The sequence below is a fragment of the Dissoconium aciculare genome, assembly GCF_010015565.1.
Source record: "Dissoconium aciculare CBS 342.82 unplaced genomic scaffold K489scaffold_19, whole genome shotgun sequence".
Taxonomy (NCBI): Eukaryota; Fungi; Ascomycota; class Dothideomycetes; order Mycosphaerellales; family Dissoconiaceae; genus Dissoconium; species Dissoconium aciculare.
This window is the reverse complement of record NW_022984969.1, coordinates 153,216-177,867: the sequence shown is the minus strand read 5'-3', so window position 1 is coordinate 177,867 and position 24,652 is coordinate 153,216. Positions and strand designations below refer to the sequence as shown.

At 51.9% G+C, this 24,652-nt stretch overlaps 9 protein-coding genes across 9 annotated transcripts; 6 read left to right on the top strand and 3 right to left on the bottom strand.

Moving 5' to 3' along the window:
* Positions 1 to 98: 98 nt before the first annotated feature.
* Positions 99 to 2,766, bottom strand: K489DRAFT_384983 (cytochrome P450). The gene is made up of 10 exons (XM_033605989.1): positions 2,362 to 2,766; positions 2,246 to 2,293; positions 2,010 to 2,183; positions 1,828 to 1,939; positions 1,642 to 1,766; positions 1,459 to 1,589; positions 1,150 to 1,395; positions 836 to 1,080; positions 571 to 756; positions 99 to 495 (listed from the first exon to the last, which is right to left on the bottom strand). The coding sequence occupies exons 1-10, from the start codon at positions 2,497 to 2,499 to the stop codon at positions 362 to 364; spliced, it is 1,539 nt and encodes a 512-aa protein (XP_033455406.1). The 5' UTR covers positions 2,500 to 2,766; the 3' UTR covers positions 99 to 361.
* A 966-nt stretch (positions 2,767 to 3,732) lies between these two features.
* Positions 3,733 to 8,602, top strand: K489DRAFT_365011 (P-loop containing nucleoside triphosphate hydrolase protein; the record flags this gene model as incomplete). The annotated part of the gene is made up of 3 exons (XM_033602713.1): positions 3,733 to 4,005; positions 4,080 to 6,503; positions 6,565 to 8,602. The coding sequence occupies 3 exons, from the start codon at positions 3,733 to 3,735 to the stop codon at positions 8,293 to 8,295; spliced, it is 4,428 nt and encodes a 1,475-aa protein (XP_033455405.1). The 3' UTR covers positions 8,296 to 8,602.
* A 4,320-nt stretch (positions 8,603 to 12,922) lies between these two features.
* Positions 12,923 to 15,385, bottom strand: K489DRAFT_413837 (uncharacterized protein; the record flags this gene model as incomplete). The annotated part of the gene is made up of 4 exons (XM_033608092.1): positions 12,923 to 12,970; positions 13,053 to 13,689; positions 13,762 to 14,637; positions 14,703 to 15,385. 4 exons carry the CDS (start codon positions 15,383 to 15,385, stop codon positions 12,923 to 12,925), a joined length of 2,244 nt encoding a protein of 747 aa, XP_033455404.1.
* A 1,281-nt stretch (positions 15,386 to 16,666) lies between these two features.
* Positions 16,667 to 18,411, top strand: K489DRAFT_384977 (uncharacterized protein). Its single transcript, XM_033605988.1, has 4 exons — positions 16,667 to 16,773; positions 16,830 to 16,957; positions 17,012 to 17,856; positions 17,923 to 18,411. The coding sequence occupies exons 1-4, from the start codon at positions 16,678 to 16,680 to the stop codon at positions 18,006 to 18,008; spliced, it is 1,155 nt and encodes a 384-aa protein (XP_033455403.1). The 5' UTR covers positions 16,667 to 16,677; the 3' UTR covers positions 18,009 to 18,411.
* Positions 18,412 to 18,557: 146 nt separating this feature from the next.
* Positions 18,558 to 19,996, bottom strand: K489DRAFT_413835 (uncharacterized protein; the record flags this gene model as incomplete). Its single annotated transcript, XM_033608091.1, has 5 exons — positions 18,558 to 18,731; positions 18,801 to 18,932; positions 18,986 to 19,739; positions 19,795 to 19,915; positions 19,966 to 19,996. 5 exons carry the CDS (start codon positions 19,994 to 19,996, stop codon positions 18,558 to 18,560), a joined length of 1,212 nt encoding a protein of 403 aa, XP_033455402.1.
* Positions 19,997 to 21,242: 1,246 nt separating this feature from the next.
* K489DRAFT_384975 (uncharacterized protein) lies at positions 21,243 to 22,962 on the top strand. The gene has a single exon (XM_033605987.1). The coding sequence runs from the start codon at positions 21,661 to 21,663 to the stop codon at positions 22,681 to 22,683; it is 1,023 nt and encodes a 340-aa protein (XP_033455401.1). The 5' UTR covers positions 21,243 to 21,660; the 3' UTR covers positions 22,684 to 22,962.
* A 156-nt stretch (positions 22,963 to 23,118) lies between these two features.
* On the top strand, positions 23,119 to 23,673 carry K489DRAFT_96774 (uncharacterized protein). The gene has a single exon (XM_033609082.1). The coding sequence runs from the start codon at positions 23,191 to 23,193 to the stop codon at positions 23,560 to 23,562; it is 372 nt and encodes a 123-aa protein (XP_033455400.1). The 5' UTR covers positions 23,119 to 23,190; the 3' UTR covers positions 23,563 to 23,673.
* On the top strand, positions 23,674 to 24,387 carry K489DRAFT_96775 (uncharacterized protein). Its single transcript, XM_033609083.1, has one exon. It carries the CDS (start codon positions 23,785 to 23,787, stop codon positions 23,941 to 23,943), a length of 159 nt encoding a protein of 52 aa, XP_033455398.1. The 5' UTR covers positions 23,674 to 23,784; the 3' UTR covers positions 23,944 to 24,387.
* Positions 23,947 to 24,132, top strand: K489DRAFT_327760 (uncharacterized protein; the record flags this gene model as incomplete). The annotated part of the gene is made up of 1 exon (XM_033602016.1): positions 23,947 to 24,132. A coding segment is annotated over one exon (186 nt), but the record flags the coding sequence as incomplete, so codon positions are not given.
* Positions 24,388 to 24,652: the final 265 nt, after the last annotated feature.

The window sequence follows — 24,652 nt, the reverse complement described above, 5'->3', positions numbered from 1 at the left end:
AGCGAAAGTCTACGCGATTTTGAAGTTTCATCTATTCTTATCATAGCTAACTTCAAATAAAGATATCTTGAGACGTATGAGTTTAAATGACTTGCTTATAGGTAGGAATATAGCTCATTCAACACGTTCTTTTACATCGTAAAATCCAGTAGTTCTAGTACCTCATACACCAATCTCATAATGTAATGACTACATTAGAGGATGCAATAAGCGCAGCGAACGAGCCAAGTGCGATAGCAATATCACCACTGATCCAAGTTGGCTTGAGTGACCCTTCGAGCTCGCCTCTTCCGTCATTCCCGAGATCATCTCATTTCAATCGCTTGAGTTCCGCGATCGGCAAGCACACGAACCGACGTTGCTACAAAGTCCTCAATTTAAATGAGGCGATCGGCGGCGCACTCGCAATCATCAAAAGATCCGCAATCTCGTACTTGTTGTCTACAATTTCCACGCGCATCGTCGACAGCAGCGAGAAAACCATCATTTTGATCTCTGCGGGCGCGCATGAATCAGTATCCTCGCCGAGATTGAAACACCTAGGAGAAAAGTTCGGGGCTAATCACATACCGGCAACCGCAAAGTATCTTCCCAGGCAGGCCCATCTGCCCATACCCCATGCGAGATTACCAGGGCCGCTCATGGCCGCAGGTTTGTTCTTTCCCAGCCAGCGGCGGCCATCGAAATCGGTCGGGTTTTCGCCAGCTTCCGAAGGTGCGTTGTGGGCGAGGTAAGCGTTCGGGTGGACTGTATAGCCTGAGTGTTTTGCGCAGAACTCGTCAGCATTGCCTTCTTTTTAAGATCAGAATACAGATCAGCGGAAGGGAGGGAAAACCTTTGGGAATGATGTATTGACCAAGCTGGACGTTGTTGATGGCCATGCGTACGGTGCTGAACGTATCACCCTTGGTCCGCATGGTCTCACGAATGAAGGAGTCTACGCGGGCAGATTGTTTCAGGGCCTCGTGAGTGAGTTGTTCCGGCCCGTTGGGCATCTGTCGTTTGATCTCTTCGTAAATCTCCTCTTGGTACTCTGGTCGGAGGGCCAATTCGAGGAACACCCACACCATTGTGCTTGCACTGAGGAATGATCAGTACTTCCCAATGACCGCTGAGAAACACCGCAGCAGCGTCTCATGAGAGACTTACACTTGATGGACTGAGGCAAACATCGTGCTGATGAGCACAAGGTAGATCTTGCCACGGTCTCCCAGCGACAGCTTCCGATCTTCCGAGGCGAATTTCCGCACAAGCAGGGCGAGTAATGTCACGTCTTCGTCGACTGTTGCATCATAGGTTGCAGGGGACTCCACCAAACGTGTCATTTCAGCCCAGATGGGGCGTCCAAGAGTGATCATGAGACCGAACATGAATCGAAGAACGACGACCTTGAACCTGATTTGGGGATATTGTCAGCTCTTGATCAACGGGTCTGGGAGCAAAGCAGAAGATTCGAACCAGGTTATAGGACGCCAAAGCCACGGAAAAGTTCGGGCAAAGTACGATCGGTTTTGATAAATACCTCCCAGCTCGGCTACATCGTTGGCCGCGAGTTTAACCGCGTCACCATTCGCGCGAGTCAAGAAGCCCTGTTTCAACGGTTAACGATGATAATAAATATAAGCAGATAATTGTCCTCACCTTGCCAAGAATCAGGAGCACCATTGCGTCCGCGACCGTGCTCTGGCAATGTTCAAAAATATCGACAGGGCCCTTGCCTGCAGATTGTGCCAATTCCGAAGCTCGCGAGAAGAATACGTTCGAGACTAGAACGAATCAGTGCTCCTGCCCTTGTGTCTGCTCAGCTGTACCTTAAAGAGTTCATACCCTGTTGTACAATCGTGTCCATTCGCTTCGAAAGCAGTTGGTCCGTCACGTCGGCCATGATCTTGAAGATCTTGCCTTCGGTCAACTCCATGAGGAACTCAAAGTTCATCGCCTATCCCCCACGCATGCCTGGTGAGCCATTTTATGTATATTTCAAAGACCGGAAAGATCTGTATACGTACGTCCGCTACGCCCTGCTCGAAGCTGAAGTTTGTCTCATCCGTAAGAACCTTTTGAACATATTTCTCCGAGACGACAATTTCCATCTTATCCTTCTTCTTCACGGCAATGATGTCTCCATGCTCTCGCATTGCCCTGGAATACGAATTGATCGGGTCTTTGAATTGTTCATGCCGCTGGCTCTGACGTCAGCCGCCGCCGCCGCACATGGAAATGGCAAAGGCGAGGGGCCACTCACTGTCAATTGAACTATCGGTGGAAAATTCGACCCTCTCGATGGTTGGATCTATGGCCGAAGTGTCAGCATTGCAATGTCCTTCGCATTAATAGAAAGTTCGTGGTCCCATTGCTCACCACAACGCCTGTGCTGAATATCCGAAACATGACCCAACCTGTGATACCGAGCGCGAGAACCGCCCAGTATTTTGAGCTGCCATTCTGTCCGATGTCGTCCTGGACGTGCTGCAAGATATTATTCAAAAGGCCGCTCATGGCCGTGTCTCTTTTCTGTTGGATCAAATGGCAAAATATGACCGGTAACGAGATGATTTCCGTTCAAGCTGGCAACCTGACAGTTGGAATGATGGGTCTTCACGATTGATTGTCCGCGGCGGTATTCACACAGAGTCTCAGAGTTCACCGGGCCGACATGCTGTATTGAAGGGAAGACAAATCGCCAGGAAAATGCACCCACCACCAGGAGCCGATCGATCCCTCAATGCCCGCACTATCACCCTTGACGTATTCATGGTATCGTCTCGACCGATCCCTATACAGCTATATGTATACTAACGAGGTTATTTCGACCTGTCCGACGTACTAATACTTTTTAGCTGATACCCTACTAGACTAGTCAATGTAAGACTAGTGCTAACGCTATTAGTAATTAGTATATTTCTAGCTAATAGTATGTTCGATAACTAGTTATATAAAAATGTCTCTATACTTTTACTATGTTACGATCCTGGAGCGGACCGGAGCAGACAGCCACGCAAGAGCACTGATCCAAGTCACGTGTCGCCAACCTTAGGGTCACACACCCTACAGAACCACGATGCAAGCAAGGGTTAGGAGAACCCTAAGGAGCAGCGCCTTGGAGCAGCTGCCTGAGCTAGAGCGTTGATCCAGGAGCAGGACTTTGGAGCAGACGCCAGAGCCAGAGCACCGCTCCAGATCAGAGCACTGGAGTCGCTGGCGACTCCAAGTCACTGATCCACACATTTCCTTTGTACCTAACTTACATATATAGGTAGGACGAATGGACCTTATGTCTGTTCGTGTTGAACTCATGTTACCAACTTAACCATTGGAATCAAAGCCCCTTTCAGATATCCTGTTGCACCACTCATTCTCAAGAATCCCCTCGAGTAAACCGCCCTTTGGCAGTTGACCCGTAACAAATAGCCAGACAGTTGCAGACGAGCCGATGTGTCTCTGGACCGATTGGGAATCCGGGCTATCCATACGTAGAACCATTGGACGGCTGTGGTGGGTAGGCTCCTGTGCTAGAAATTGGATTACATGGGGGTTGAAACAATACAGTGCTACCACCGGAGATATGTCATGATCGTACACGATCATCGTGCATCTCGTGTCTTGCTCTGTTCTATTCTGCCCGTGTTTGGTATCGTAGAAGCTTCTCTCGTTATTGATGGCATGATTGATCCCTCCATTGCTGCGTGGGCCTCTGGCCTCACGATCGCCATCCTCAGCTTTCTCCGCTTGATGTTTTTGAATAAAAGCTTCCGAGCGTCCTCGCCTTCATCGTCGTCGTCGTTGTCATACAACTCCCGGGAGAAGCTCGAGAGTTACCATGACAAGGACGGCACGGCAACGACAGAATCGTTCAAGGCCTTCTCCGACAAGTGGTGGTGGAGAAGCATTGTGGCACTATCTTCAATCGGGGCAATCTGCGCCTGTATCTCGACGGTGGTCACAATCAACCCAGTGCTTTCCAATGACAGACTGCCATTGCAGTTGATCCAAAGCGCTACTTGGGTAGGTTCGTGTCCTTGTAGCCGTCAACGAGCGTGTTCCCCACTCTCGCACAAACTCTAACTTGGTAATCATAGTGTTTCTCCATCATCCATGCCATCATTTCATCCCGAGCGCCACTTCCCAGAAGACATGGTCTCGCTCATGACGCGCTCTGGACTAGCCTTGGCCTTGCTATCCTGACCGGGGCAGGCTTCCAAGAATTCCATTCATACGGTGACAAGATCACTGCTTCGCCAGATGGTCCCGCCCTCGCCGCTGCCGTCCTCCGGGCGATATGCTGCCTCGCTATCCGACGACGTCCCGATGTCTACCACGATGGACAGCTCGTAGATCGGGAACACACCGTCAGCCTGCTCAGCAAGCTCACATTCGCTTTTGTGACGCCGACCATCACCTCGGTCGGACGCCTGCAAGGAAGCCTGGAGCATAAGGATCTGCCGCAGCTCCCCGCGCGAGCGCGCGCCGAAGTTCTACGCGCGAATCTCGACGCAGAAAAGGTGAAAGGGAAGAGCTTGTTCCAAGCACTGTATATGGTGCATCGGTATGGGCTTCTGCGGCAGCTCCTTCTTGCGCTGGCCTACGCGCTTTTCGGCTTCGCACCTCGACTTGCCCTGTTTGCAATCCTCCGCAGCTTGGAGACGGACCAATGGGGCGACCGCAACATTTGGGCCGCAGCGTTAGGTGTTGGGATGTTTCTGACTTCGGCATCGTCCGCCTGGTTATGGTGGGTGACGTACTCCCATCTCGCCGTGCCCATCTATTCGGAGCTGGTAGCTCTCATCTACGCCAAGGGCATGCGGCGGAAGGACATCCATCGTGCTGGAGAGGACATTGAGGGCGATGATTCCGGACAGGCCGAGCAACAGCAGCAGCAAGAGCAACACGAGACGCTCAATCTGGTGACTTTGGATGCCAAGCGCATCTCCGACTGCGCGTCATACAATCATCTGATCCCTTCCTCGATCCTGCAATTCATCGTAGCTTGCGGCTTGCTGACCTGGCTGATCGGCTGGCAAGCGTTGCTTGCTGGCATCGTCGCCAACTTTGCAGTATCTCCAGTCAACTTCTACGTGGCCAAAGTCTATGGGAAGTTCCAAGTCGGGCTCATGGCCTCGCGTGATCACCGCACGACAGTCGTCCGGGAGATGGTGGAAAACCTGCGGCAGATCAAGTTTTCGTCGCTCGAATCACATTGGCAAGAGAAGGTTACTCGAATCCGTGAGCATGAAGTGCGACAGAATTTCAAGTCGATCGTCTACGAGACCGGGTTTCAGGCGACATGGATCTTGGGGCCGTTGCTGATATCCTCCGTAGCTCTCACGGTCTACGCGGTCATTCACGGTCGGCTCGAGGCCTCCACTGCCTTTACTGCCATGTCAATCTTCGGGTCCCTCGAGGTGGCACTCGCCGCCCTGCCGCATCTTTTGACTGCAGCGATGGAAGCCAAAGTCAGTATCGATCGCATCGACAAATTCCTCGCGGAACCCGAGAAGGTCACTTCAAAGGCCGAGACAGATCGGATCCAATTTGACGACGCTTATATCGCATGGCCAACGCAGGAAGGCTCTGCGGACAGTTCCTTTAAGCTCTCCGGCCTGACGGTCACTTTTCCTTCCAAAGGCCTATCGGTCATTGCTGGCCGCACAGGAACCGGTAAGAGTCTTCTGCTCTCTGCAATCTTAGGCGAATGCGAGACCCTTTCAGGATCAATCTACACTGCCTCCAGCAGCGAAGATATGTGGCGGGCAACATTCAAACCATGGATCGTTCCCGGCGCAATCGCCTACGTTCCACAGAACCCCTGGATCGAGAACGGTACCATCCGTAGTAACATCCTGATGCGGTTGCCACTTGACCAGGCTCGCTACGATGAAGCAGTCTTCGCCGCTGGCCTTGAGCGGGACCTTCAAATCCTCGAGGATGGCGATCGCACGGAGATTGGAGCCAACGGAGTCAACCTCAGCGGCGGCCAACGGGCTCGAGTGTCATTTGCTCGTGCGCTTTACTCGCGCGCAGAGATTCTCATCATGGATGACATCTTCAGCGCACTGGATGCGGACACATCGAAGCATGTGCTTGACCACGGCATCCATGGACGACTCGCAGACGATCGGACACGTATCCTTGCTTCCCACCATACCGGATTATGCTTACCGAAGGCAGACTACTGTGTGGTTTTAGGGCATGGCACTGCTTTGTATAGCGGGCCCCTCGCCGAACTCAAGCAAAGAGAAGGCTTTTCCAAGCACATAAGCAGTCATGACTTGGATGATGTAGCGGAAGACAATGGCAAACCGAGGAGCTCGTCAAGTGACCAGGACGCTGTCGAAGGAGCCCAACAAACCGCTCAGATCTTCATCGCCGAAGAAACCCGAGCGATCGGTGCGCGCCGGCTGAAGTCGTACTTGCAACTTTTCAAAGTCGGCGACAAGCTGCAATGGTCATGGGCGGCCGGCTTTCTTGCGGCGCTGCTCTATACAGTCGCCCTCCTTGGACGTGTAAGTTTCCACCACGAGCGTATATATCATCAAGAAGCATGGGACTGACAAAGCGTTGCAGGGTTGGGTCCTTGCGTTGTGGACGGGCTCAGGCTATGCAGCAGCCACGCATCATCGAGACGCCTATTATTCTCTCATGTCGTTCGCTGTGACCCTGCGGGAGGATATCGCCACGACGGAAGTCCCCCTTGACTTCTTCAAATGGATGGGATTGTATGTGGGTGTCTCCATGGCTGCGAGCTTGATGGGCACGCTGCGATTCTTCCTGGTCCGTTGGGCCTCCTTGCGATTCTCGCAGGCCATGTTCCAAAACATGCTAGCGGCGATTCTTGGCGCTCCGCTCCGCTGGGTCGACACAGTCCCTCTGGGGAGGGTGCTCAATCGGCTCACGACGGATATGTTCACCATGGACATCGCCCTTGGCACAAACCTTGCCGAGCTTCTGGTTTGGGCATTGCAAATCCTCGCTGTAGTTGTTGCGAGTGTGATGGTCTCGCCCTATGTCCTAATTCCTGCAGCGCTACTTCTCTCCATTTCCCTCAGATTCGCGTTTTTGTACTTGAAAGCTGCTCGCGAGGCGAAGAGGTTGGAGAGCGTGACCAGATCGCCGATTCTCGAGCATTTCACGTCAAGCATTACAGGACTTACCACCATCCGGGCGTTTGGGCTCACGTCAACATACCTCCAGGCCATGTTCACTAAAATGGATCATTTCTCGAAGATATCCTGGAGTGTGTGGCTTTTTAAGTGGTGGATTCAATTGAGAATCGGCTTCCTCGGAGCAATCTTTGCCACGGCTATCGCGTTTCTGATCATCAGGCTTGGCGTATCCGCCTCTCTCTGCGGCTTTGCCATCAGCTTCGTGTTGCAATACAGCCAGGCAGTCTCTGATGCAATCGGCTCCTACTCCACTTTTGAGATGGATATGACGGCACTTGAGCGGGTAGCCGAGTATGCAAACGTGGAAAGTGAGGCCCAGGAAGGACACGAGCCGCCCGCTTTCTGGCCGACTCAGGGCAGGATAGAGGTTGAGAATCTCACTGTGAGGTATGCACCTGAGCTACCAGCAGCGCTCGAAGACCTCACCTTCTCCATCGAGAACAATGAACGCATCGGCATAGTCGGGCGCACCGGCAGTGGAAAGTCGACTCTTGCACTCGCTCTATTCCGCTTTATCGAAGCGAGCTCCGGTACCTTCCGCGTAGACGGGCTTGACGCATGCGCGATGAAGCTCACTGCACTACGCAGGGCCATGGCCCTGGTCCCACAGCACCCGACACTATTCGCTGGCACCATAAAATTAAACCTCGATCCCCGCGGAATCCATTCAGATCTGGAACTCGATGATGCACTACGCAGAGTTCACTTGAAGTCCGATCGGGCCACAGGATTGCAGTCCTTTGCGCTGAACAGCCCCGTCGCAGAGGGCGGACGGAACTTTTCGCAGGGACAGCGGCAATTGATCTGCTTGGCTCGAGCGATCCTTCAAAGGCCGAAGATCATGATCCTCGACGAAGCGTCTTCGTCGGTCGACGCGGAGACCGACTCGCTGATGCAGGAAACCATCCGGGCCGAGTTCGGCCGGAACATGAGCACTTTACTCGTGATCGCCCATCGCCTCAGCAGCGTGGCGGACTTCGACAAGATTCTCGTCCTTGACCACGGTAAGCTGGTCGAGTTCGACAGTCCGCGGAATTTGCTCGCAAGAGAGGGAGGTGTGTTTCACGAACTCGTGCAACGAAGTGGCGATCGGGAAGCACTTCAGAAGAGCATCCTTGGGGCAACACCGTGAACACACCGTGTTTGAGTGTGGCCCAACCGTAGGACATGTCACTTGAGCACATGAGAAGCGCCGAAATTTGCCCCGGTGGTTGAAGAAATTGGACATGTATTATTATAATTCGTGTGTTTGTACAGGACTTTGTTGCGTTCACCATGTACGGCAGTAATTTCTGCCTCATCACAGTAAGGTCGAATGACTCGCGGGTCCGTCGATTTGGGAGATTCAACCTGGACAAGTCGTTCTCCAAATTGATGATCGCAAACGCATTCAATGATGTCGTGACGCACATAAAGACAGTCACGAACGTGGTTGGGCGTCTGAATTAGTGAATCGAGTGATTCGAACGTTGGTGAAGTTGTCTACCACGATGCATTTGATTTGACTCGGGTGGTATGACGAGCAGCGGTGACACAGAACTGTGTAGTCAATGACCAAGCAATATATACGTCAAAGACAACTTAAGTAGCACATACGGCCACAGGCAGCTGAGAACAAGGGATCCCGTCCGCTCTCCCATATTTAAGCAGCTGACCGCGAGATTAGTACTACGGTGGGTGACCACGTGGGAATCCCTCGTGCTGTATGTTTTGCTTTTGCGATCTTTTTGCTCACGTCCGAATAGGACGATGAAATAAATCATGGTGAATACTTCGTCATCTCTACACGGTTTCATCTTGGTCTTTGCCATGGAGTTTTTGCTGACTAAAGTCAACGGCTCTTGGGCGTGTTTTGTGGAGAGTCCGGTTAGGGTTAGTGAAGCCGTGGTCGTGTCACGAAGAGGACCTGTTGTACTCCACCAGCATGGATGGAGTTACTGGATTGTTTCTTTTGATGGGCTTTGTCATCGATTCGGCTCACAGGGTACTCTCCGTGATGGGTCAACAGCACAATAAGACGACTTACTTCAAAGATGACAGTCGCCGACCTTAGGCTAAGGACGACGGTGGGCATGTTGATCGCTAGTCGATCTGCTCGCTCTTATATCCCCTTGCGGAATCGAGGTGGGATGCAACGAACGCGTTCGATTAATCGCGCTGGGCGTGGGATCCCACCTCGATAGAGGATGTCGGAACCCGCACCCAGCAGCTTCTCTGACCTTGAAGTCGAAGGCGATGAGGTATGCATATACCGATATTGCATGCTCTCGACTCTGCGGCGATGTAAATTCTCCGGGATGGGGGCTACTCACCAGCCAAAACGGTCGACCGTAGAGGTGCTGCAACAAGCCCGGGAATTTTCTGGGACCACTTTGAAGGGCGTTGAAAGGTCGGCCTGTTCGCACGCATGTGAGTGTTAAGTCTGGTTGCAAGGCTCGCGGAATCAGGGACTTTTGACGGCTGAGGTCCGACGATAACGTACCAACTTGCAGGTGCTCCAAGAATTGCCTCTGATTGGAGGAAGAACACGTTTCTCAAGTCTGGAGACTCTGTACTGGAATGCTGTCGAATGTGCTCAGAGATTTCTCCATCGATCCGGCGTCCGCTGCGACTTTGCGTTGGGGTCATGTATCTATCTTGGGAGCATAGGACGGAGGTTGAACAGGGACACGTTCACATTTCAACCCCTTTTCCAAAGATCCGTCGGTGAAAACTTCATCGCTGTCGTGAGCCCATGAGCGATGGTCTGGAAGGACAGCGCTTTCAATGAAATGATAGAGAGAATTGTCGCTGCCGAGGACCACACCCGAGCTTCACGTATCCTCTCCGTGTGTTTGTCGTCTCCACGCCGGAACTTGTTTCCGCTTCCTGCTCCCTGCATACCATGCCGACGGCGCAAGGTCCTTTGTTTCTCGTCGGCGTCTGCGTGAGATCCTGATCGATCGGTTGAGCGACAGACAGCCTGTGTCAGGAAAGGGCCTTTGAAGCCGATGGTGGAGCTGGAAAGAGATCCGAGCGCTAAATCACGGCGATTCTCGAATTAGTGAGCGGAGGAAAGGGTTTCGCAAGGTTTCACCGCACTCGACTTCTCTCCTCTGGTGTGGTTAATATGGTATTTCAGTGGTTCGAATCGTAGAGCCTCGGCGAACATCGATCTATCCTCTGAATGGAGTTAGAACATGCCGTTATTTTGCTTTCCTCTTTCACGATCTTGGTTGGACGAGAGCCCTCTCTCCTGTGGTGATCCACGCCGTTGGAAGCACTGCCTTCCTCCCTGAAGAAGTGTCGGGAACGGCGATGTCGCTGGGATATCCTGGGTCCTGAGATACAGAGCCGCGGGAATGAAGATAGAACGTCGTCGATGTGATCTGGCGGCGTGGCGGGACAGATCGGAGATGAGTCGCGCTAGATTGGAAGAGATTCGGATCACACGATTCCTTTGCGATGCGTATCAGACGCATCCAAAGTGCCCAGATGGTGAGCGCTGCCAAAGCTGACGAGAACCTCCCGCCCTGGTAGCCATCATGATGTTATAGAGGCGACCAAACCCAGCTCGCTGCTGGCCAGACGTAACGGCATTACTCGATTTTGCAAGATGATTTCCTCACTCTGTGTTACCAAGATGCGTTGGTCGTATGCGCAGGTCCGGATATGAAGGTCCCTGCATGTGCAACGTTGCCGGATTCCGATGTATCTACCAATGCGCTACATGTATTGATCGTGCGTAGCGCATGCGTCTTTCGCACAGCAAGTCTGCTCGCCCATTTGCGAGGGAGACAAGTACAGTGGTCCGTCTATGCAGGAGGTAGATGGTGCGTCCGATGTCGGAATTCTGGACGTTCGTACATCCTGCATTGAGCACGTTTACCCGATTGATGAGGAGGGCCATCGCATGTACATACAATCCATGTGTACAGTACAGTACATGGCACTGTATATGCAGGTGATCTGCCTTCAATTTTCCATGCGTCACGTATGAAATTAGACGAGGCATCGTAAGAGGTAATCCATCACCGAAGCTTGAGTCTTTCGAGGCACGATGATTGTCGATCGATGCAGGATTTCATGATGAAGGCGCAGTAAGAAGTAATAACAAGTGCCGATCGCGATATCGACGACAGCACTCTTCGGGGGGTTGTTCTGTTTCGTTCATGCCTCCAGCTGCTGTGACAGCAATTGTCAAGCCACATGCACATCCGGCCAAGTTATCTTGGCGTGCGTACGGCATTGAGAGGTCCGTGACCAAGCCGCGTATTGTTGTTCACGGCGCCTAAGAAACCTGCGATTGGTACCATTTTAAACAGATGTTTGCTTACTTGCACAGGTGTTTGTCTTGTCCTATAGTGTATATTCGGAATGTATGTAGTCGGGCTGTATTCATTTGCTGGTGACTGTGGGAGCGCACGTGGAGCAGAAGGATCAAATCCCAGCACGCAAACTAACAAGAGAGATGAGATGATCTTGAGGGAGGACCTTTGAAGAATTGATCACGGAAAGACGCGAATCGTGCAAGACATAGATGAGGTCAAGATTGGAAGGGAACGGATCATGTAGATCGCCGCTGCCACGAGAGGCGTTCCTGCAGCACGTGAATCGAAGCGCCGATGATTGTAAACCAAAGTGCCCGGGTGGAGCTCGGTCTTCTCTCCGATCTAGTCTGGGCTGCGAACCAAAGTTAATCCAGATGCCCGACCAAAAGCTAAATCCATTTACAAGTACGCTTTGAACTTATCTTTTCTTTTATTTGCACCGAGACCACCCTCTTTATCCATTTCAGATCATACAAGATGGTATACATACAAATTCGCCACGATTATAAACACTCTATTCCCCTCGAGAGCAGACACGAGCGTCCGTTTACCTCCGTCCCCTTCATTTTCCTTCCCTCGCCCTGATATTCTAAGAGGAAAGATTCGCATTCCAGAAAGCGATCAGTTACGGGACCTCCTAGCTAACTTGCTGTGGAATCTCATAAACTTCTGAAACTTTCCCTTATACTTTATCATCATCTCAATATCACAGACCAACAACTCACTGAGGATCTTTGAATGAATTTGCAGGGATTGCGAGGACAAAAAGAAGAAAACCGAGTATACGAGTGGACCACGCGAACGCCAATTCTATCGATAACGCTCTGTAGTAGGAGAAGGATGACCATTCCGCTGGTAGAACCGCTTGTGTTGGCGATTACTGTTGCCACGACTCTTCTTCGGTCGGAGAAATTACCGATGCTGGCAAAGGCAGGAGTCATGAGCAACGCTCCACCAACGCCACCGAGCAGACCATAAGTCTGTTTGGAAAACACCGCAACAAGTCGTCCAATCTGTGGTGAATCCAGCATCTCACACAACGGAGGGAAGCCGTGAGGAGTCATAGCAAGTCCGAGAGCGCTGTGACTTCGTGGAGTCACATCGATCTTAATAGAGGAAGATTCTGAGCGGGCGAAGGCATACGAACGTCACCACGGCTCGTGAAAGATCGGGCGGACTGCCAGAGGAAACGGGTGGCTCCGCAAATGAATTTCCACAGCGCCTCGAAGCAGCTGCTGGAAATTTTCCAAAGAGACTTCATGCACCTGCCGCTCACTCCGAGGGCAGTACGAATCGCCCGTATTCTTCCCGCAAACCGAGGTCGCCAAGGTGGCATATCCAAGACCGGAATGTCGTATTCAATGCCCGGCACAGGCGTTTCGAGGTTGTACAATCCAAAACCGATGTGACCGTTCGAGACATCACGGAAGTGACGCGCTACACCCAACTTCACGCGTTGTAGCGCGAGATCCTGAGTATCATCCGTCGTTGGAAAATCTGTCTGAGACATCAGTACCAGCGCATTGCTGTCGCATACGAGCCGGGTCAAATCTCTTGGCGCGCAGGGATATTTTCGTACACCGTGGGCGAGCAAAAAGACAAAGACGCAGCACCCGAGAATGATAGAGATCATGATGCCCATGGCCGACCAACCGATCGCGGCGGAGTCGAAATCGACAAGGTGCACACCCGCAGGGCCCGGTCCCCAGGTTGTAATGCCGAGCACGAAGATGCTCTGAGAGAACGCCCAGTGTAGCGCGACCTTGGCCAAGACAAGCGAGTATTGGTACTTGTCAGGGAGGGTGAGATGCTGTTGACGTTGAAAGAGGAATTCGGTACTTGGAGGGTTTCGTTCAATAGGCTTCCTTCGCAACCACATCCAAAGGGTGACGCACTGCGACCACAACCATTTGAGCTGCTTCCAAAGCAAGACATGGGGTCGTTTGAGCTGGGTCGATAGGGTCGGCTCGCCCTTGGCTGTAGATAAATCAATTTCCGGGTCGGATACTCGCAAATTCTTTGGAATTGTTATGTACTTGAGGAACGCATGCGCGATATGCTGACGGTTGAGAACCTTGAGTGAAGCGACGTACATGAAGCTTAGGGCCACTTGCGGGAAGTTGGCTACAATGGCACTAGCACGCGTGATGTTCTTGTCTATCGTGTGCTTGAGGGACGGAAAGTAATCTCGGAGCGGCAATATCACATCGTATCGACTTATTTCTCCAAAGAGAGGATTATCTGCAAAGTCCAAGGCAATGAAAGATATGAGGTCCCTGAAGACTTACGTGGTTGCGAAGAAGATCCAATGTCCGACCGGCACGGCATGTATCCAGAAGCTGCGTTTGTTCGGCCAAATCGCTGTCCCTTTTCTCACCGTCGAACGCTTGCTCCAACGCTTGTCGGACTTCTCGAGCTCTACAGCAGGTAAAATTTTCCCTCGAAGGCATTCAGCCACCAAATCGCCCCAGTGAACAAGAGCTCCTGTGCGACAGAAGAGCACGATGATCAGCACGGTGCCAAATTGAAGCATGATACACACCACACTGAAGATCAAAAGATCGTGGTCGAAAAGCAAGCTGCAGCGCGTAGATTGGTCAGCCACCTCCCCAACCAGACAGTGCGAAACGTTAAATATCGGGAAGACGCCCTGATCTCGCAATGGCATATAAGGTGTACGAACCTGCCAAGTATCCTGGAACTCGTTTGCCCACTCACGAGTACAGGGGAAATCTTCCTGGCGAGAGGTTACCCTCTTCGCCTTAGCGATGTAGCAGATCCAGTTCGGTGCCCTCCGGAAATTGTCGGTGCTGAACACACGAAAGTCCCCAAGCAAAAGTGATGAGCCGGAAGCATTAGATTTGCTTGAAGTTCGGTCGAGAACCAGTACGAGTTCGCGAGTCGTGTTCAGTGGCGAGATGAAATAATCGATACACTTGCTCTTATCGATACGTTCAAATGTTTGCATGCGTTGCGGGATCTGGAAGATAGACGGGTATCCTGTAGAATTCTTCCACTCTAAAGATCTCTGCACCCCGAGGACGCCTATCCCGGCGTGTGCGTTGTTTGTTTCCCAATCTTGTTCTGCACTGCGCCAGTCTGATGTTACTCCAACCATCGGATAGACGACGTATGGCGAAGCGGTAAACACAGCAGCATTGACACTATGACACGATCGGTGAGCAAACTTCCAACACGTGCGCGAACTTCCTGGATGGCGAACACTTACGCGAAATGCATAAGCACAGAGCTTGCGCCGATGAGTAACCACAAGACGAATCTCCACCAATGTAATCGCCAAGCAGCCCTGAAACTGCTACCGCCAATTTTCAAGGACTGGCCACGAGCGTGGAACTCTCTGACTTGGGATGTGTTCGGCGCCGACAAGACTTGCATCCAATAAAGGGAATTCCCGAGGAGCCCAGTCGCAGCAACGTTGACTAGGGCGTGGATGAAGGTATTCAGATGGGAAATCTCATTGCAATCTCCTGTGCGCCAAACGATATTATCGGCCGCTGTTCTGCGATGCTGGTTGCTGCCAAGCGCGTAGAGCGCTTCGACTGTCCAGGTGAAGCCGAGCAGGCCGGTGATGCAATTCCAGAATATGCCGAGACGTGTCTGTCCTGCAAGTTGTGAAAGAGGCAACCGCCAAGCGGCGGTACCTGTCCTCAAAGTGGCCGGGATTTTGAATATCCTCGACAGTGTGGACCTAGTTTGCTGCGTTCGAGGAAGTCTGAGTTCGGTGGTCACTGCGAGTGGACGGAGCTCATCGAGGTCATTGGGGCCCAGAGAGAGCTGTGAAGACTCAATCACCGTCGGGTCGATCTCGCAGCCAGAAGGGGTGGGCGGCGGAGAGTGGAATGAGGCAGGATCGTCGCGCCCTTCAGGGTGCAGACTCTGGTTCGCCTCCATGTTTGGGCAAGACTCACGATGAAAGAGTTCTGGTACCGAAGGAGGCGCCCAGATATGCCTGTTGAAAGTTTTAAGTGAATATAAATTACGAAAAGAAAGCCTGTGTCGGGTTGCCTGGTGCTCAATGATATTCACACTCAGCCACAAGTACTTTCAATGAGCGCCCCTGAGATGACAATTCCTCGACACCTTTCTCGGGGACATCTTTTGACCCACGCGTTGTCGTCCGAGGTGCACAGCCTTGGCTGCTCGCTTCAGCAGGATACCTGTCCGTATCTCAACCATCCATTTTGTGACATCCGGCCGCGTGACAATTGCTCAGCCGAGCGATTGCTCAGCCGAGTCCGTGGCTATGCCGTCGTCTGGAGTGCGCCGTGTTCGGATGCTCCGTAGGTGTAAACATGCACGAATCGGACCTTTCGGCGCGGACCCTGGTCATTCTACCCGGAGTGCGCTCCGATTTTTTATGCAAGAGGGAAGACCCTTGGAGTCTAGAACCTGCCATGTGGAGCTGGAGATCGGTCAAAGCCGTTGCGTGAAATTAATCTAGTGTCTGCAAACACCCACACATCCATTCGACAGACACCGCAAGAGGCACGAAACATCCGTAATATTTCTTCCCAGCATGAGTTACAGCGTAGACCACATTGCAGCTGCAAGCATAACCCGGGAAAACCTTGGAATTCTACATGCGACAGCGTGTCATCGACTGGCTGCTCCTGAGTGATATTTCGTCGGGGGAATCTCTCCTTCACCACTCCGTCGTGCGTATGATACTCCTCTGTTCATGGCCCTGTGGAAGATTTTTTTGGTGGCTGTCGCGGCACGTCACTCGTCCCATGGTGGATGAGCAGAGAACGTAACGCTTTGGTGTGCGTTTCTGGAGTGGCGGAGTCCGTGGCGTGTACCTTTTTGCGCCCCTGACAAGGATTCGAGAAATGCGTTGGGAAGACTCCCAGCTACCTAGCTACAGTTCTTCTGCGCTCTCGCTCTGTTGCTGGGCTCGACCTCGCCGCCAAGTCGGACATCGCCTATCTGACCACTGTACCCATGGCGTGACCAAACACATGTATTGAGGTTTGCATAGCCTTCTCCCCGACATCTGCGACACAAGTCATTATGCAAAATGGTCACCCCACGAGCGAGCTTCATCAGCATGCTGAACATGACTGCCCATCATGGAGGCTATTTATCTACGCCGGTCCACTGTCCGCATGTCATTCTGAGAGCCTGAATCTCAGCAGCACGTTACCTCTTTACCTCCACACATATCGCTCGTGCACGACTTTACCATGTCCATCACCACAGCTTCTTGCGTGGCGAAGGGTTTAGATTGCGGCGAACTAAAAACTTTTTTCGAGCCCGACGCAGATGTTGCTGGACTCGGGGTGCGACCATCATTTGTTCACAGTATTCTTCGACTCCAGGATTGACTTTCGGACAGGTAATCATCGCCTTTGCGGCTGTCACGTTCTCAGCGTGTGTTCTCTCAGCATTGTACTGGCTGCTGCAAGTATATTTCGAGATCGTTCCTCGGAGCAGTGATCGCCCAGGGCGACGCCAAAGACGCGAGTACGTTTCCGCTGTGCCCTCCACGTGGAACCGGCTCGACTGATCGACCTTCAGTGCCTACCAAGCCGCCTTCGCAGAGCGACTCAGCTGGTTCGAAATTATAGAGAATGTAATAATTTCCTTTAGCGATCAACAGCTTTTCGTCGGAGTCGCTTGGGGCATTGCTCTGCAGTTCCTTGGAGGCTGCGAGACGACGGCCTATCATTACAACATCATCACACACATGCTGATCATGACTTGTGCGACACATCTGGTGGCTATTGCGGTTGTTCGAAAATACTGGAAGTCACCGGCGGCGGCAGTACCTCGTGTCTTGGTCAGCTTGGCTGTCTATGTTCTGACCGGCATGTGCTTCATCAACCAACAGGCTGCATTCCCGAGCAGTTTCGACCGCAACGATCCCCCCGACAATCGATTCATTCAATATGCAGTGTGCTACCAAACAGGGAATACCACCGTGGAAAACCTCATCACGAACAGTGCGGCCAACCCCAATGCTGTCATCTTCGAGTCCGTTTCCGGATCCACTGTCATTGCCAACTGGAATCTTTACGTTATACTACTGGTCTGCTACGCAATCGCGCTGCTACGCCTCGTCGTTTTTGGTCTTGCCTCTTGTATTCGCAGCCGACCCAACCCGCCACGACGTTCGCCGCAGACTTCACTCAAGATCCTCCGATCCTTCGACGCTTTCCTTCAGCTATTTATGCTCGCAGTGGGTTTCGTCGTCTCGGCTTTTGCCTACCGATACATCGTCGATCTACGCGAATACCTCAGCAAATTTGATCGCGAAAGCGATACTGAGCCCAATGACGAAGCTGGCTTTGACGGATATGGGCAGCTCATCCCGCTCATGTTGATGTTGTTAACCACTTTCCAAATCATCGGTGACCTCAGCGGTAAGTTGAAACATCGGAGCCTTCTTCGTCCCGTCCCCCCTCTGATTTATCCCTGGATCATTGTAGTCAAATTCTATGAGTGGAAATCCCGACCCGAAGAAAAGGTTCAGGCAGTAAAGACGGAATTGGGCGGGCATCATTCGGGGCGGTGAGACAGGTCGGGGCCACGCGGAGATCGCATGGATACTGCTTGAAACTGGCATCGATGCGATTGCACAGGGTATGTCCCGGTACTCTCATACTGTGGTTGCTGCCAAAGGCTATGCGAAGACAGGGGGATCCTGCCTGACCAGCGGTCTCATGGAGGAGTACTGTCGAGGTGCCGCTCTGTGCGCAGCAGCAGCTTGTGGTTACTTACATGTAGTGGAAATGCTGTACGCATGGGGCGCAAGAGACCCTCGAGGAAGGGCTAGAAGTGTTGTCAGTGACGAGCATCAGCATCAGATCGTGAAATTTCTGGATGCCATGTGCAGAGTGCAGACTCAGAAGCGCGTCCGCTCGACTTTCAGTCTGCCAGTGAGGAAGAGGTTGAAGGTGGCGATTTAGGACGAAGAAGGAAGTGGATGTAGCATGTTTATTCGCAATGGCATTTTCCTTTAACAAATGACCCAAGGGTGCGAGACACGATAGATTGGGGAAGGTTGACCCGACGTATGCCATAGATCTAGAAGAGAACGACAAGGAAGATCAAAATTCCCACGCTATCGCGGTGCCTTCTGCTGCTTTCGCTGCCAGTAATGCCAAGTCGCGATTGTCGCCACCGTGATCGGAATTGTCACGACCCAGTACACCCAGAACATCTCCGAAACTCGCCACGCCGCTGCGGTATCTGCAGTCGCAGGCTGAAAGTTGAAAAAACTCATGCTGAAGATGGCCTTTACGAGTTATTAGCGCAGCTATTAGAGACACAAGAATAAGGAATGCTTGAACAGGACCATGCTTACACTGACAAATGTTCCCGGTAAGAATACCAGACCGAGGATGCTGATTGTCTTCATGACACGGCCGTCCGTTCGTGACAGCTCCGCAATCTGAGTGGCGATCTTGCTGTCATTCTGGGCGTTGAGATTTGAAGCCTGCAACACTCATCAGTTCACGCATCACGAAGAAGCCTTCTGGAGATGCTGACCAAGCTGATTTCGTTCTGTAAGCGCCGCTCAAGGGCCTTGGAGCGCTGAAGCAAACATTCAAGCAGTGATCTCTGGTGATGTAGCATGCGGCAGGCGTGGACGTTCACAAGCGTTGAAGGCTGACTCATGGGAGGACGATCGTGCTGTTCTTCGATGATTGACCGGATCACATTTATTGCAGAGGTAAGCACCTCGGTTGAGTGGATAATATGACGAGCGAGCTCGTGCATGTAGAGAAACGCTTCTCGCGAGTTGGCATTTTCTTGCCTTTCCAATTCCGACTCGCGAACCCAATCACGCCACAGCCAGACGGAACTGTCAAAGGCACGCACGATAAACGGAAGGATGAAGGTATGCGCATCGTACGGTGTGGATGCAATCTCAAGCTGCTTGCTTTTCAGCAACGATTGTCGTACTTCCTCGCATAGCTCATCCGGCAAGCCAAAGCAAAGTACGGTCGTGCTTGTGCTCGAATACCATTGAGTGAAGAATGCCAGATCATCCCACCGGTAAATGCTCTTGGCAGCAGGAAATGCATGAGAACATCCGGCTGTGTGGGCAGGCTTCATCCAGGGGCGCTTGATCAGAAAGCGGAACCATGTACGGTAGCCTTCGTCTGCATCTCCATCGGATAGCTCGCTCGCACCGAAGAATCCAGTAGCCTCTCTCGCCAAAGGCTCGAAGAAGTGATCTGGTATCCCGAAAGCGGAGCATAAGAGCGTCGTCTGGGCGAGCTGTAGATCCTTTGGCAAACTGTATCGAGTGAGAACGCTAAATTCACTGCATTTTCATCTTGTTTCGAGCTTACAATGCTACGCGAAGTCGCGTCAACGGTGCTTCCACTGCTTCGGCATTTTTGGCCGATTCTTCGGCGCTACAAAATTTCGAGATATCGCTCTCGGCGGCTGTCCAGCAGCTTGCCTGCACGTCTATGAATCAAGGTCAGCCAGTGTCTATTCATGTTTTGCACACGACGTACCATATTGGACCAGTGTGATATGAGCGGTCATCTATCTTGCAATTCCGGTGAGGACAGTGTCTTTGATCAGAACATGAATTCATTTTGAAATATTTTTGTGATATTGGCGGCATGGGAGTTTCGATCACTGAGGCTGAGTGACCTCTCTAATCTTCGCTCCGCATCAGAAAGGCGGCGGCCGCCCACATCAAAGTCACGTGATAGCTGTGCTGACACATTCCAAGGGTTCCGACTAAGCAATCCTCAACTACACATGGTCCACGGAGAGATCTACTTCCTCGCTTCTGAGTTACGCAGGACCTGATGGTGAAACAAAAACCGAAGTACTATTGCGCAGGTTCAATCTATCCCCAGCCAGGGCAATGCGAATGCTGACGAGTACTGCCTGCAAAAGTCGACGTCGAGAAGTGTGTCTCACAACAGTCTTTGAGCCCTCAGCGGATCAGACGAATCCTCTCCATTGGCGGCTTCCTTGGCGTCTTTGTTATCAAAGTAAGCTTTGGGTTAAGATTTTTTAGATTGTGGTGAAATGACGATGAGGTTGTTCGATCTATTCTGAACAAGAAACATATGCCCAATTCGGTTGGTCGTGATCAACGAAGCTGGACATCCACTTTGGGCTCTACTTGGGTAGCAGAGGGTCTCGGTAATACAAAGATTGCTCTCCTCAAGTGCCCCATGGTGAATCGGTAAGGAATAATATGCAACGACTTCATCGATCTGAACTCCGCCCGTGGTGAAGGCCCATGCGAGGCCGCCATCTTCTTACCGCCATTGATAGGGGTTAAATTTACGCGAGCCGAAATGCGGCTTATAGGCAGTGACGGCGCCTTGGCTACGCCAGAAGATTTCTCCGCGATGCATCATCCGCTTCAGATTGGGCGCACCATCGCGCCGGCGGGAAATACAAATTGAGACAACGTGAAATGTAGAACAGCGGAATGACGTCAACGAACTGGGCGGAGCGTCGTCCGTTGATCGACAGCCTGGTGCAAAGTTGATCGTCGATTGTGGCTGGCTAGTATCGTCAAAACAAATAACGTCAAGCTGCCCGGCGCGTCTCGTCATCCACGCGCGATGGTAGATTTGTACTAAAGTCTAAGATGCCGCGACGGAGGGATGGTCCGCTTGGCGCAGATAAATTGCCTGTATAGTGCCGCGGCTGTGATGGCACGTCGTGCACGTGTGCCTTCTGCGGCGAATGATAGACGGCCACTGGACTTCCTATCACGCGTGACAGCCTAATTTCGTTGACCATGAAGACCCGCCCATGCTTGGCAGACGCTCCTCTTGCGCCCGAGTCATGGAGAACAGCTTCCCGCGTTCATTCGTCCGCGCCGCTCATGCGCATTAGTGATGTTACCTCGCTGGCCATCTTTGATGAGCTCCCACCAGACTACCAACTCTGTACGACCTCTTCGATCGCGATTTCGACAGTCATATGCGATTCCGATGGACAGACAGGCAAACAGCGGCACGGAACACAGGCACGGGCGAATGTCAGAGCAGGGTAGATGAGGTCCGGACGTCATAGCTACCTTGAATTCCTCTCGCCCAATTCCCACCCATGACACAGTGTCTGGTCGTTGCTTTGACGCTGACTTATATCTGCCTTCATTCTCCCATTGCTGCTTGTCTAATGCAAATAACTTTCTAAGTTACTGACTACCCACGAGAACAGATACCGCCACAGCCATGCGCTACATTATCATCCCAGCGCTCGTCGCCACTGCGCTAGCTCAGACCGATAACAGCAGTCCTAAAATCAACCCCGATGCCCCTGTCTACAGCTGCGATCGGCTCCCCTGTGCAAGCTACGCAGAAGGTGGCTTCTGCAGGTCCTCCACTGCAGTCGGTCTCGTGGCCGACGCTGTTCGTCTTCCTCGGGCAAACTCCTCCCTTTCGTTCACGCTCGTCGAGGGAGGTCCCCAGGGCTCACTGACTCAGCCGCCTTTGCCGTTTGACTTCACAACTCGGACTCTCTTTGTCGGAGCCTCTGCTGGCGTGGATCTGCGCAGTCGGCCGCCGGCGTGCGCACTACTGATGCAGTACGATTCAGCGACTTTCCCATACTTCACGAACAACTCGCCCGCCAATCGCAACTCGACGACCTGCCCGAACGGGTTCGTTTTCGCCAATGACCTCTCTTCTTTCGCTTCTTCCATTCAGAACTTCAGGTACTCCACCAGAGCCGCCTCTGGTTCCAATTCGACCTCCTTGTCCCGCTGCGAAGCCTTGGCATCCTACGTTGAGCAAGCAATAAACTCCAACATCACCTTCGGCACCTACTACGGATCACTCGTCAGCGTAACAGGCGGCGCAATCTCAGGCTCGGGAGTCGCGAAAAATCAAGTTCAGTCGCTTTATGGATCTCAAACCGACCCAAGCAGCTGCCAGCCTTCGTTGCCTCGAAACGTTCAGCTCTACAACGTGACGTCGGCCACCGAGATCCTTCGAAAGTCCCCACAGTCTCAGAACTTGACCTATGGTGGCAGAATCGGATACTCTCCCCTTGTGAGCGTGGTCTACGACAGCGAGGACGACACAAGCCCTGATGTCTCCGTTCATTGCTTGCACTTGTGGGCCACCAATGGATCGGCATTGCCATACTCAACCTTGGTCGCTGATCAAGGCATGGGTATTGCGAGCTTCGGTCATGTCAGCCTGGGCGCAGTGGTTGCTGGCCTTGTCGTCGGTACCTGGATGATGCTTTTCTAAGCATGCAGGACCATTGCCATTGGCTATGCGTCTCACCCTTCCGCGCGGCGGCGATGGGATGATAAGGACTTTGGAAGTTGAGGGTATCGGCGTCGCAGACTCTGTAAGTATATATACTGCGAATGGCTTGGATGAGTAATGTTCGGATGGATCATCATGACAGCATAATCGCTTGAGCTGAGGTGTGAAGATTAGCTTCACTCATCAGCTGTAGACCCAAGTCGGCCTCAAGTGTTACATAATGGCCGATCGCTATCTTGTCTTTTTCTTCCGAGGTACTATCATCGTTGAAGCGAATGAATCCTTTCCAGTGACCAACATGATGCAGTCGCACAATATTTCGAAGAATTCAGGGGATACTCAACGGAGCAAGCTTCCGCCTGACGTTGGCGGTTCGTTCCGAGCTGCCAATGATATTACAGTACTAGGTAGAAAGTTTGTTCAATTTCGCCGCAACACCCCCGAGACGCGTTTTGCACCAATATTTCAACACGCGATAACTCAACAATGCCACGACGGATTCTTGCGCCGATTAGCTCAAATGAAAGGCGTGGAGCTGAAGTTTCTGACGGGAAAAGGCATATGATAATTGGTCGTTATCTCGCAGGCCAGAAGATCAAGGAAATCCCAGAAGCCGAATCGATGAAACATCACACCGTATACCGGCTGATACAACGATACAAGGAGCGAGGAACACCCTCTGTTTTGCTACGAACCGGCAGGCCCCTTAAAGCGACGCCTCGTGACATTCCTGCTCTGAAAAGGGTAGTCCTTCAAGATCCTAAGTTGACCTTTGAGGCTCTCAAAAAGGAAGCCGACGTGGATCTATCTTCGACAATAATTAAGAAGGTTCTACGCGACGAAGGCCTATACTACTAGCGTGCAAAAGGCCGGCTAGAGTTGACAGAAGCACAGGCTGCTTACCGGTTATAATAGGCCCTCCAACATCGCGACACAGACTGGACTAAATGGGTCTTTTCTGACGAGTGCTCTGTTGAGACTGGCAAAGGCCAACGAAGGCTGTGGGTATGGGGTCCTTTCGACACGCTCTACGTACGAAACCACGTCCAACCGTATAAGAAGGGTAAATAAGGATCTCTGATGGTCTGGGCTGCTATTGGTATTGGTTTAGGGCCTTCCCCTTTGATTACAATACCGAAGAACGCGAAAGGCACCTATGCTTCAGAAGAATATACGGCTACCCTCGAGGAAGGCCTTCTACCCTTCCTCGATCATCCAGAAGACGCTGTATTTCAATAGTATAACGCCTCAATCTATACAAGTAGTTGGACTATGTCGTGGTTCTTAGAAAGAGGCATCGTAGTCCACGTTAGCTGGCCCCCCTACAGTCCAGATTTGAACTGTATTGAACACCTATGGCCACGACTAAAAGAGCGTCTCTACGAGCTCTGTCCTGAGTTATTAGCTCCGGGGGCTACGAAGGATTAACAGACTACGTTACTTGAATATTGGTTACCCCTAGCATGGGACGAAATCATGCATTTTCGAGAGCCGTGTATTGAATTAATACCGGACAGGATTGAGGCAGTTATTGTAGCACAGGGTTGGTACACGCGATACTAGAGCTACCAGATTTTACGACGTGAAAGAGCGCGTTAAATAGTCCATATTCCTTCATATAAGCGAGTTATTTAGACTTGTGGTTGTTAAGATAATCTGAAGTTGGTGTGGTTGTCCGAGGGTATGGCTGAAATTTCAAAATTGAACAAACTTTCTACTAGTCACTGTAGGGTTACGGGGTCTACCACGAATGGTGCGAAGACTGCCCAAGAGCACTTCGTTAATTACATTTCACCGCAACCATCGTCTCAATTCGACAAATCTCAAGAACAGAGCCTATTTTGAATCTACGAACTGCGTATTTCGCATCTATGAGCGACTTCGCAGGACGCGTACCATGACTTCAAGTTCGCGGCGAAACTTACACACGCTGCTACACGCGCATCTT